The 11,458-nt window shown below is 54.5% G+C and overlaps 1 protein-coding gene across 17 annotated transcripts; it reads right to left on the bottom strand.

Annotated features, from left to right (window-relative positions):
• Window positions 1-419: 419 nt before the first annotated feature.
• Window positions 420-11,432, bottom strand: BAG6 (BAG cochaperone 6). 17 transcript variants are annotated; one of them, XM_060163283.1, is made up of 26 exons: window positions 11,168-11,431; window positions 10,403-10,523; window positions 9,252-9,369; window positions 8,942-9,138; window positions 8,652-8,705; window positions 8,417-8,491; window positions 7,564-7,802; window positions 6,946-7,075; window positions 6,259-6,456; window positions 5,789-6,041; window positions 5,359-5,463; window positions 5,140-5,247; window positions 4,905-5,017; window positions 4,709-4,796; window positions 4,220-4,503; window positions 3,520-3,817; window positions 3,192-3,361; window positions 2,946-2,999; window positions 2,731-2,833; window positions 2,515-2,639; window positions 2,189-2,335; window positions 2,029-2,088; window positions 1,775-1,918; window positions 1,586-1,693; window positions 899-1,045; window positions 420-607 (listed from the first exon to the last, which is right to left on the bottom strand). In XM_060163283.1, exons 2-26 carry the CDS (start codon window positions 10,508-10,510, stop codon window positions 512-514), a joined length of 3,522 nt encoding a protein of 1,173 aa, XP_060019266.1. In that variant the 5' UTR covers window positions 10,511-10,523; window positions 11,168-11,431; the 3' UTR covers window positions 420-511. The 17 variants fall into 17 exon arrangements, with proteins under 17 accessions (XP_060019266.1, XP_060019270.1, XP_060019268.1 ...); XM_060163287.1 differs by having other exon boundaries at window positions 5,359-5,436; XM_060163285.1 differs by having other exon boundaries at window positions 10,403-10,519; window positions 11,192-11,431.
• Window positions 11,433-11,458: the final 26 nt, after the last annotated feature.

Here is an 11,458-nt window from a genome sequence, read left to right as displayed (position 1 = left end):
ATAGCTGTCACATGTGTTCAAGCACAGAGCTTGAACTTGGTTGGGCTCCTTGAACTGGGTAGAACAGTTCTACCATAGTCAAACTTGGTTGAGTTACACTGGTACCACTGCATGCTAGTCAAGACTACAGGTCTGCAGCTGCTTGGCAATTAAATGGTTTGAGAGCCCTATCCTCGCATGTACTAGGATATAGGTTTCTTTAAACCATGTAGGTTTCTTTCATCTCATTTACAGTTTTCCTTGAAAATGGCTGACCTCAAAACAAGCAGGCTTGTACACTTGTTGTGCTGCACATCTGCTCGTGGTGAAATGTTAAAAGCTGTCTAGTATAGGTGGGTTCCTGGGAATTAATTTATAAAACCAACTTCATAGATTAAGGGGCTTAGACTACTTAACGAAGACAATTTAGAGACCAAAAGAGAGCCAGGAAAATCTGACTTTATTTCTTAAATACTGTGAAGGAAGAGGGGAGAAATGGTCCCCTGATGATGGAGGGCCATGGAGCAAAGAGCTAGGGATCCTCAGCAAAAGCCCTGTGGGCATTAGGGAAGCGCTGGGGGCTGTAGTTAGGGTCTTCCTGCAGTCGCTTTTGTATATCAGCCCGGAGCTAGAGAGAGAGAGCAAAGCAGGTTGGAGTGGTACTGACCCAGCCCCTAGGATCCCAGCAAGCACACAGAAGTCATCCCTCAGGAGCTAACATTTCCCCACCAGCCATGTACTGTTCAGTAGCCCAATATGGCATCACTGAGCCTTCCCAGATGCCCCTAGGGGAAAACATTTTAAAACCAAGTAGTAGCCCCAGACTGACCAGTTCATCTCTGAAGGGATCCAGGGAAGAGGGACCCTAGCCCAATCCCTCCCACTAGACCATCCCTATGCTGCTTCAAGGTGGGGGCACCTGCTGCCTGTAGCTCTCCTGAACCTCTGGTGCCTCCAGGTCCCGGCTCAGGCTCTCGGGGCTTGTCAGGGGCCGAGCTCCGGCTGCCTTAGCTGCCCGGCTCACGGCCTCTGAGAGAAGCAGCTGGGGGCCCTCACCCTGCATCGTCTGGGGGATGGGGTTGAAAGGGAAAAGAGGATCAACATCAGATCCAATGTCACCACCCAGCTCACCCTTTCCATGAGTCAACCACTGAGTCTCCATGCTAGCGGAGAGAAGGGAAACAGTCCATGTGTCATTTTGACAACAGAAATGCCTTCCTAATTGTGTTTGGCTCTGGCCAAAAACACCATTGAATGTGCTGGACTTGGTCTTCAAAACAAGAGGGGCAGGACGGGTCAAGCCACCCAGTATTCACAGCTAGCTAATCCACAAGAGGAAGCCCACCTTAACGACGACGGGCCCTGGTCACATGGGGATTGGGCAGCTGAGGGATGACAAGGACTGCTGACAAACAGACTAATATAAAAGTGTGGGGCAACAACCATGAGCAAGTCTGAGCCAGAAAAGTTTCCTCATCAAATCAGGGGACCAAACTAGGAAGAATTCTTTCCAGCTCTAATTAGTTTGACTCTAAGCATAGTCTGACTCTAAGCACAATAGGGGAATTCAGATAAAGAGCGATCCTCAGGGAAGAGGCAAACCAACCTTGCGTCTCTTGGCAGGCATACCACTGAGGTAGGCATCGCTCAGTGGGGGCTGCGGTTTCACCTTCCGCTGGCTGTGAATGTCCTGCTGGATAATAGGAACCCATTCCTGGGGAGGAAAAGATAAAAAAATAGTCATTCCCACAACTTTCAGCTGCCTTAGCCCACTGGACCACCTCCTGACACTCACTGGGGGGACTGCAGCTGCCCAAGGTTCTGTCTCGGCTGAAGCTCCATCCTGCTCGTCTCGGGAGCCTCCCTCAGGAGCAGGAGGCGGACCTCGGGACATGGCCTCTTCTGCTGTTGTCCCAGGGGCTGGAGAAGCATTCTCCCGCTGGCAGTCAGACAGTGGGAAGACCCAGGCTTCAGAATTCTCAGCCTCCAGCCCTTCCGGCCCCAGCCCTCCACTCCACATTATCTGGCTCCTCGACCTCTCCCTGGTACCTGAGGCTCAGGGGGAGTTCTCTCTGATCCCTGAATTTCCATTGGCTCCTCAGGAAGCGTCTGTGCAAAAGGACAGAGAAGGAGACCACCACAAAAGGCCCTCTCAGATCTCTGCAGTTCCTTCGAGTCCCCTGACCCCATAGCCCATCAGGTCCCTTACCTGAGGGGGATCACCAACCCTGCGAACATATCTGAGAATGGCATCAGGGCCTACAGGCATGTGCTCCAGCACCACCTGAAGCCTCAGTCCCATCATAGTGGTGAGCCAGCTCACCAAGGACGGATTCACTCCACGAGACATGCGACGCTGGGGGGCAGAAAGCAGACTTGGAACACAAAACCCTCAAACAGCTTTTGAAAGGTACCAAACAGTAAAGGAGGGCAGTTTTGAGAAAAAGAAAAAAGAAAAAAAAACTGCAGGATACCAAAGAAAACAGAAACCTGAGGAAACAAAAGGCTGGGAATCTGGGGCTGGGTGATGCTTACAATTCGGCCATTGATGACAGCAGCAAGCTCCATCTGCTGCCCCCCCAAGCAGTGCAGGTTCAGGGCCAGGCATTCAAACAGGCCCTGGTTACACAGCTCTAGCAAACGGGCCCCAAATCCACTGTCTGTGGGTGAGAAATAAGGACGGAATGCTGGCACCCAGCAGCCCTGCACATCCAACACGCCCCATTCACCTGGGCCCAGCGAGCCCCTGACCTGTGCAGTGCATCACGTGAGCAGCAATGCTATTAAACTGCTCTTGGAGAAATTCCAGGTTTGTCCGGATGATGTCCACACCTGGCTGAACTTGCACCAAAGACTGAGAGACAAAACACACACAAGACCCCCAAATCAGAAGCCCTGAGAGACTGGGAGCCGTGGGCTATCCTGACCAGAGCCAGGAGAGGAGGGGATGGGGAAGGGTTACTCACAAAACTCTCCCGCACGTATTCTTCTAGCCCCGTGATCAATGTGTGGGTTGCCGTCTGGAGGGCGGTGTGGGGGGAAGAGAACAGCACAAGTTTAGAACCAAGTCCCACACCCCTCAAGACACTTCCCCCTCCTCCCCAACCAAGCCCAGGGCTTGAGCTGGGGCAGTCACAGCTTTAGGCAACGAACAAAGTTAGGAATAAGGAACTGAAGGTGAGAAGAGTTCTGGGCCCAAGGTCTTCATTTACCCGGATGTTACCAGGTGTGGGTTCCTGGCCACCCAGATAGTGCTGGTGGAAGAAAGATCGCAGCTGGGGCTGGAGCCGCTGCAGTGGCTGGAAATGCCCGTGGAGAAGCATCACCACATCCACCATGGAGAAGTTCTGGCACAGAAGAGAGAGCAGCGCCCCAAAAAATCCTAGGGACAGGGGCAGAAGGGAGCAGTGGCCTTTACCACCTGGCCTGCCCACCAGCCCATCAGCCTCACCCCACCTTGACAATACCCCTAACAAAGGCCATCTACCGTCCCCTGGTTGCCCCTCCCTAGAGAAGGCCAAGGTACCCCCATTTGCTCACCGAGAGCCCCATCAGCCCCAGGCTCAAAGATGTTGCTGGATCCACTGAGGCGTTGTATGAAAGCAGCGATACTTTCACTGCTGCCAGCCCGAGCCCCCAGGGAGCCCAGCAGGGAACTCAGCACACCCTGCACCACCGAGGTGAAAAACTCCAGCGGCAGGCTCTCAGGACCCAGGCCTCCAGGACTCCCTGCGCCACCAGAGGGGGACCCTGGTGGAGGCGCCGTCTGCTGTTCTGGGGCCGGAGGCGGGGGTGGGGGCGGAGGTGGCGGAGGTGGCGGAGCAGCTGTTTGTGTCGCCTGCCCCACAGAGAAGGAAGGAAGAACAGAAGACAAAGTGAGAATGGGGACAAGGGCATAAAAGGGCATCAGGAAGGCACAAATCAACAGGGGTCTGGAAGACGTGGAGCTCTATTCCAGTCTTTGCACCTTAAAGCAGAATACACACTGTAGCTTCTCCAGAGTCGAGTCAGGTTGAGCAGCTGCCTCTCTCCCTCTGATTGGGTTAGGTCAGAAGGCAGTGACCCAAATTACTATGCTTCGCTCTCCAAGCCCTGTTTTCCTCATCTCCAAAATGGAGGGTTCAGAGTCAATAAATTCCCAAGTTTCCTTCCAAGTGGCAATATAATGGCAACAAGACTCCAGTGCCTGGCTGGGCCCAGGAATAGGAAGGGTGAAGTGAGGAGCAAGCCAGCCACTCACCTGCAAGAAGTCAGTCATGCCCTGGAGAAAGGCAGGGACACCAGGCATCGCCACAGTAATGGTGGGGGAAGCCATGCCAGGCCCTCCAGCCCCTGGCCCTGCAGGCCCCAGCAGGTTCCCCAGGAGCTGAGAGAACTGAAGATCAGAGGCGGAGGGCTGAGGAGGTGGAGGCTGGGCAGGCCCCCCGGGGGCAGGGCCAGCTGTGGTAGCTGTGTTGGTGGTGCCGGCACTGGCTGACGCAGTGGCAGGGGCTGGAGGTGGAGCCATTCCTGGGGTCCCCTGAGCTATAGGGGCCAAAAGAGGAAAGTTGAAACCTCAAGAAAATCAAGACCCCACAGCATCTCCACTCTGGTCTTCCCAGTAGGAAAGCAAGAACAAAGGAACATGGAGAGAACTGGGAAGTGCCAGTGAGGAGACTGGGAAGGGAGCATCAGCCTTCAGAGCCAGGGACACCTCTTCAGTTTGAAGTGGGGAAGAACAAGTACTCACCCACAAGAACAGGCTGCATAAGAAGCTGCCCCACGAGGCCACTCACCATCTGGGCTAAAGAGGCGTTGGTACCCAGACCAGCGCCCGGCTGAGGGGAGAGGAGAAAGGCAGGCTTTCAGTCTTGGCCTCTCCATGCCCCACCATAGAACTTTCTCCCCACACTCATCCCCAGTGGAACTCCCCCACCCCTACTCACCAGAGCCCCCGAGACTGGGGGCCCCCCAGGATGGGAAGGCCGAGCCTGTGGAGGGGTGGGCCGGGCAATCACCACCCGGGTGGGAGCTGTCGGGAAGCCTGGCACCTGCTGTCCTGTGGGTGGCAGAGGGGAGAGACCGAAGAGGGCTGAGGGCCGGGCCCCGGCCTGCCAGTGGATGATGCCCACCACCGTGGTCCAGGCCCCACCTCCCAGGCTTCCCCTTTCAGGTCATTACCTGCGGCCGCGGAGGCAACAGCTGCCACCATGGCCTGATGTGTGATCTGGTGGGCGACGGCGTGCATGAACTCAGGGGGCAGGGAGGGCAGCTGGATGTGGGTGGAGCCTGGGGGGTGGGTCTGATGTAACCTTGAACCTGGACCCCCTTCAACCCACCCACTTGGCCCTACCCCTTCTCTACCCAGAGCTCAGCCTGCTCTGATGCCCTCACTCTTACCCAGGGTCTGGCCATGACCAGGGGGTCCTAGGGGGCCAGTGGGAGCACTCGGAACTCCACCGGGCTGTGTGCCAGAATCTGGGCAAGGAGACAGAGAGAGCGGCCCTGAGACAGGCGGGGCAAGGCCTGACTGTATCCTCCCGAGATCGGCGCGCTTCAGGCTTCCACTCCCCCGACCACAAAGCCTGCCTTTCACTCCATCTAGCCAAGGAGGAGAAACTCCCCTCACCATGCAAACAGCTCTCTGAGGACAAGTAGTTCTTCCTGCCCCTCCCCCCCCACACCAACCAGAAGAGCTTCTGCGCGATCCCCCTGCCACCGCCATCAGCCCTGGCCTCCCCTTCCCCACCCTGGCGCCCTCACACCTCAGCGCCAACCCCACCTCCCACATCGCGCTGCTCTTCTCTGCCAGCGACTGTTCCTAACTCACCTTGAATGTTCATGTGCATCATAACCACGGGTTCCACACTCTGGTGGGAAATCCGGATGACCCTTGGGTGGCTGGCGGTCGGTGGGGGAGCCGGTCCTGGCGGGGGAGCCCCCTCAGCCAAAGACTCGATGGTGGTAGAAGAGGGGGCCAAGGACGAGGCCTGCCCAGGACCAGGGGGAGGTGCCTCTGCACTGGGAGTCGGGGGGGGCCGGGTCCCATTCCCCGTCATGGTCACAGTGGTCCCCACGTTGATCTGGACGATAGAGATGGATGGGGCAGAAGTGAGAAAAACACCAGAGCCTAACCCAGAGCACCCCACGACACACTGTACTTCTAAAGGCTCCTTCATCGTGCGTCACCACGTTTCCAAAGTATGCTCCCCTTCTAACCTCTTTTGAGCCCAATAGCTATGCTGGATCGTTCCACTGACAGCCCTCCATTCTCCCTCAGGCCAGACTCCCCTGACCCACCTGGATGGGGATGGCCGCCTGCTGGAGCACCATGGGGGTGGTGTAGTGAGACATGGGCCGGACCACATGCAGGTGACGCGGCGGCGCACACGCCAGATTGCAACGCAGGTCAGACAACGCCACAAAGGTGTTGCCCAGCAGCCGCAGGCTCTCCCCCACCAAGTTGATCAAGCGCTGGTCCTCTTCACGGCCCTCTTGCTGTACTCCCCGGGGCCAAACACAGAAAGGCGGAAAACATTAGGCTAGAATCCACCTCGCTAACAAAAACAGAACCTTCTTGAAATTATCACGTTCTCACGTCCTCTACGTCTTCAAGTACGTGCTTAAAAGCTTCTGTGTAGACCACATCTTTGCAAGTGAATTCTGTTTTATACACATTAACAGCTTCCTGATAAAATAAGCCCTACAATGAATCAGTTACCACCTGCTAATCTCCCTTACTTTATAAACTTCCTAAATAACTCACTGAGGGGATCCAGAGGGTGCGAGGACAGTGACAGTGGCCATCATAAAGATGTCAGGGAGAAAAAGATCCTCCTTCTCTGTCACGGAGGAAAAGATCACTTCCTTCCAAATCTAAAGGGCAGCTATTCTGTCGAAGGCAGTGCCTTCTGCGGGGGGAAGGGGTGATCTGCATTTCTCCCTGCCCCACTGGGGAGTACTGGGCAAGGGGGTGGGCGGGCTCACATTGTTATTGTAGTCTGTAGTGGCGGCGGCGCCCAGAACCTCATAGTAGCGCTGCAGGAAAGGCTGGAGGCGGCTCTCAAGCCGCTGTAGCTCCTGAAGCACCTCGACATACTCCGCAGGGGAAGGATGGCTGTGGGCAACCCCAAGGGGCAGTGAGCCAAGGCTTCCCTCAGATTCCCAACCTCACCATATCTGCCCTACCTCTTCCTGGCCTCCCAGACCCCTGGCCCAATCCCTTCCTGAACTAGCGGAGCTTCCGTTCTTTAACCTCACCCAGGGGAAGATGAGAAGAGGAAAATAAACTGCTTCCACCCTCCCCACCATACAATCCTGTACCTACAATGGCAAAACACTAACCCTAAAAAACAGACGGGGCCTGTGTGGACTCAGGAAGCACCACTTGGATTTCCTTGCCCCAGGGAGACCAGTGCTTCTGGCTCAGCGGCCAGGCCTAACCCCATTTACCTACACTGGAGCCCCTCCCTGCCCCTCAACACTAACTCTACAGGTATAACCCCTAAGCAATCCTTCCTCTCCCATCAGACCTTCCCTGGTCCTCATACTTCACTTAGAATCCCCAACCCACTCCTACCCCAAAAGGTTCCCTCCATCTCTCACTTGGGTGCGTTTGTGTCTGGGGCAGGTGCTGGGCCTGCTGGGGCTGGGCCAGAAGGGGAGAGCTCTGGGCTCTGGGCAGGGGCGCGCTCCTCCACCTCTTCTGCCTCCATGGGCTCCCGAGGAGGCACTTCACTTTCGACCGGTTCTGATGTTGGAGAGCTCAAGGCTACTGGCTCCGAGGCCACAGCTGGCGTCTGTGGGGGTGCCTGACTCTGCTGGGCTTGGGGTCCCCCTCGGCACTGAAGGTGGGGAAGAGTCAAGACACCAAAGGCAAGATGAGACAGCAGCAGAAAATTACTCAGGTCAAAGCAGACTGAGTGGAGAATGCGCTAATTCGGCTCCCTGAAGGCAGGGCTCTGCATCTACACCTGACTCCCTAGCAACTCCCTAAGACTTACACAAGTTAGATGTGTGATGAATACCTATGATGCTTGCAAACAAATTACTAAAAAAAAGTATGGCCTGGGGTTTCCTAACCTCCAAGAGAAAAGAAGGAAAGGCCACCGGTTGCAAAAGCAAACTAATAAAATTAGGCCATCCCAGTATAAAATATGATAAGCGAGGAATAGAAAAGCATGGAATCCGTATTTAACTGAAAAAACATGCCATGAGAATCATCTGACAAGTCTGCAACAAACTGCCCAGATACCCGGGACTTAGAGAATTGGCAGGGATGAAACAGCCTCACAAAGATACTTTTTCTTCCCGAAAGAATGAAGACTGCAAAGAGATTAGATTAGGAGGGGAGAATCCAGTGGATGTGGCCAGTCATGCCCCCACCCCTAGGCTGAGAGAAAAGGGGTAGGGAGGATGCAGTGAGACAGACAGACCCTAGCCAGCCCTGCCCACTCACCTCCATCCGGGATAGTAAGGTTTGTATATCCCTGATCATGTGCTGAGCCATCACCAGCCGTACTCGGGGCTCACTCTACAACAGGAGAGAGAAGATCAGGACAGGTCTGAGATAAGCCACAAGCTCCACCACCTATTAAACCAGGTCCCAGCCATCTCCTCAGCCAGATCCGCCCCCACTTCATGGCCTCCTTCTCCCAGATCCCCTTCCCTGACCCTCCCAGGCCTCGTGATACCTGAATCGGGGCCTGTTCCATGTTGATGTGAACATCCACAGCAGAGCCGTCACTCTGGGGAAAGGGTAAGGGAAGTTGTTCTGGGAGAAGTCAAATACTAAGGCCCCCGCACTTCCAACTGATTCTCTGGAGCCCCACCCCCTATCTCTTCAAAGACTGAGGCCATCATCAGACCACAGGGCCCTCCAACCCCAATCTAAAGACTGAGACGCCTGTCTTATAAGCTCTTGACTGCTACCACAACCAAAACTACCCCCAGAAAAACCATCCCATGTGAAACACAAGCTTACAGGAAGATTGAAGGTTCCAACCATGACATAGCTGTTGGCATTCCGGTCATGAACAGAGGCCCCAGGCCCCCGAGTACCAGGTGGGGGTCCCCCACCATGGGTGGCTGAGGCAGACCCTGTTCCAGAAGACGCTCCAGAAGGGAGCTGAGTCTGAGGAGGAGCCCGTTCCACAAGGTGGATAACCTTTCCCCCAACATCTGCAGAAAAAAAGATTTACACCGAAACATTGTATGATCAGGTAAACCCACGGCCTCAGCTCATCCCTCTGAACAGCAGCGGCAGCTCTGAACTGCCTCCCCCACCCCCTTACTGTATTCCTGGAGCTTCTTATCATCCTGCAGAACTCGCCCCTGATAGATAAGCCGCTGTTTCTCAGAGGGGATGCTGACAGAAGCAGCAATGTGCTCCTTAAACTCCTTTACATTCATCTGTAAGGAAGACGAGACATAAATAGGAATCTGGGAATGGGAGGAAAAGGAAGGACAGCAAAGGGACAACCGACTTGTGAGGGGTAAAAACCATCCCATCATAAAATCACTACCTGCCTGTCTTAACTGTGAGGTTAATTATTGTGCAAAGCCCTGAACTAAGGCAGCACCTGTCAATATACATACAATAAACATGAGGAACTTCAGGTTATAAACCTAGGACAAAACTACAGGGTTGAAAAACAGAAAAGTCAACTGACATTCTCTTCTCTCCTTCTCTGCCTGGCTCCCAAAGTAATGTGTGTGTCTAAAGATACCGGTGACCCCTCCCCAAACACAGAACGATACCAACACTGTAATCTCAAAGCTAAAAGCAGTGACAAAGAAGATGGAGTAGAAAATCAGATTAAGGAAGGCAGACTCAAGCAAGAAGAAACAAAAAAGGGCAAGCCAGAAAAACATTTTTCCTAACTAGACAACTGACTCTTAAAGAGTACCAAGCTGTTTACGTACATCTAATCACACAAGCCTACATGGTTTCCTTAAATACATGTAACACCGTGTTTAAAACTATAAATTAACCACCTCAAAATTTTGTCTATTAGAGCTCTACCTGCATTATGAGCATTACAGCATCTGATTTCTATCCTTTAAATACACAGTACAGACGTCACCAGTTTTTGTTTTGAAGACACATTTGTATTTTAGGTCTGTGTGTTCTCTTTCCTTTCCCAAAGGCAGGAGCCGTGTCTCTCCCTTTGGGCTGGAATTCATCTATGATGTTGGAATACAGATTCCTCCTTCCTTCTTTCTCTCTGCACTGAGTTTTATCCAGGTGGAGTAAGGCAAAAGAAAATCTGCCTTCCCCAACAAAAACCAAAGAGGAAACATCAGAAAATGTTCTGGCTACAATATGAACAAAGGAATTAATGAAAGAAAATGTGAAAACCAGAAAATTAGGCTCTTCTCTCAGAATAAGGAACCTATAAGAGGAAGAGTTAATGGGTGTCTCCCAGAAGTACTGGGGTCTCACCTGGGCCCCCACAATAAAGGTCCGGGTCTGAGAGTCCAGGGTCTTCACCAGCACCTCCAGGCTGTCAGGTTCCTCCATGGTGGTACTGGTACTATCATTGGGCTCCATGGCCGACAGCTCTCTAAGGAAGAATGCTATGAGGGAGGTCCGCTGTCGCCCAGAGCAGATTTTTATATACCCGGAAGCCTCCCCGGCCCGAGACTCCGCCCCAATACCTAAAGAGTTTCTCTCACACAGGCACACACACTCACACCCTCCCCCATTCCCCTTCAGATTCCGGGGCACAGGGAGAGAAACACAAAGGGCAAGAGATCGACGGCACAGGGATCTGGAGGACGGCAGGTGGGAGGGCCTCCACGATGCCAATCACAATAAGGGAGGGCCAGTCGGGCTAGGAAGCAGAGAAGGAAGGAAACACAAGACCAGTGTCATCACTGGTCGCGATAAGACAAGGGCCCGAGAAGTAGGCAAACCCTGGGACAACGAGAGACCGAGGGTCGCGCCAGACTATGCGGAGAAAGTGGTTTCGCGCACGCGCGCCACGCCACGCCACGCCCATCGAACCCGCCTAAGTCGCCACAGACCCGAAATGACGGACACTCACGGTGGGCCAGCTCTGCTAGCTGACTGCCTCCCTCTTCCACCTACCCTCGGTGCTCTAGCAGAGCGACGCAACCAACACAGACCAAACACACCCCCACACACACCAAACACACACACACACCCCACAACCCCGCAGCTCCGCCCCCGACTTTCCCACTGTACCGTCACTTCCGGCCTCCCCCCAACCTGCCTCCGATGGCCACTTCCGTTTCCGACAGTATTTGGGGATCGCGAGGCGGTACTTCCGGCTCCCCCCAGGTCCCCAAGCTTTACTTTTGTGGGGCACGACGAGAAAGTCCGCGGCCCCAAATAGTGAGTTCCTGGGGGCTAAACGGGCCGGGGCCGGCCTAGATGGGAGGGAGCCGAGCACCCCGAAGAGCCGCCGCCGCCGCCGCCGCCGTCGCCCGGGGGACCGTACTGCGCTTGCGTGCCTCGCACTACGCATGCGTACAC

The sequence above is a fragment of the Lagenorhynchus albirostris genome, chromosome 10 (genome assembly GCF_949774975.1).
Source record: "Lagenorhynchus albirostris chromosome 10, mLagAlb1.1, whole genome shotgun sequence".
NCBI classification, from domain to species: Eukaryota; Metazoa; Chordata; class Mammalia; order Artiodactyla; family Delphinidae; genus Lagenorhynchus; species Lagenorhynchus albirostris.
Note: the sequence above shows the minus strand (reverse complement) of the source record. Positions and strands in the feature narration are given on the sequence as shown.

Excerpts from the sequence above, each read along its gene's own strand:
- BAG6 (XM_060163283.1), bottom strand. The coding sequence starts at position 10,510 with ATGGAGCCCAATGATAGTACCAGTACCACCATGGAGGAACCTGACAGC. Across the intron at positions 7,076-7,563 it reads CCAGACACAAACGCACCCAA|CCATCCTTCCCCTGCGGAGT; the intron begins GTGAGAGATGGA and ends GGTTGCCCACAG. Across the intron at positions 2,089-2,188 it reads GGGTTGGTGATCCCCCTCAG|ACGCTTCCTGAGGAGCCAAT; the intron begins GTAAGGGACCTG and ends CCTTTTGCACAG.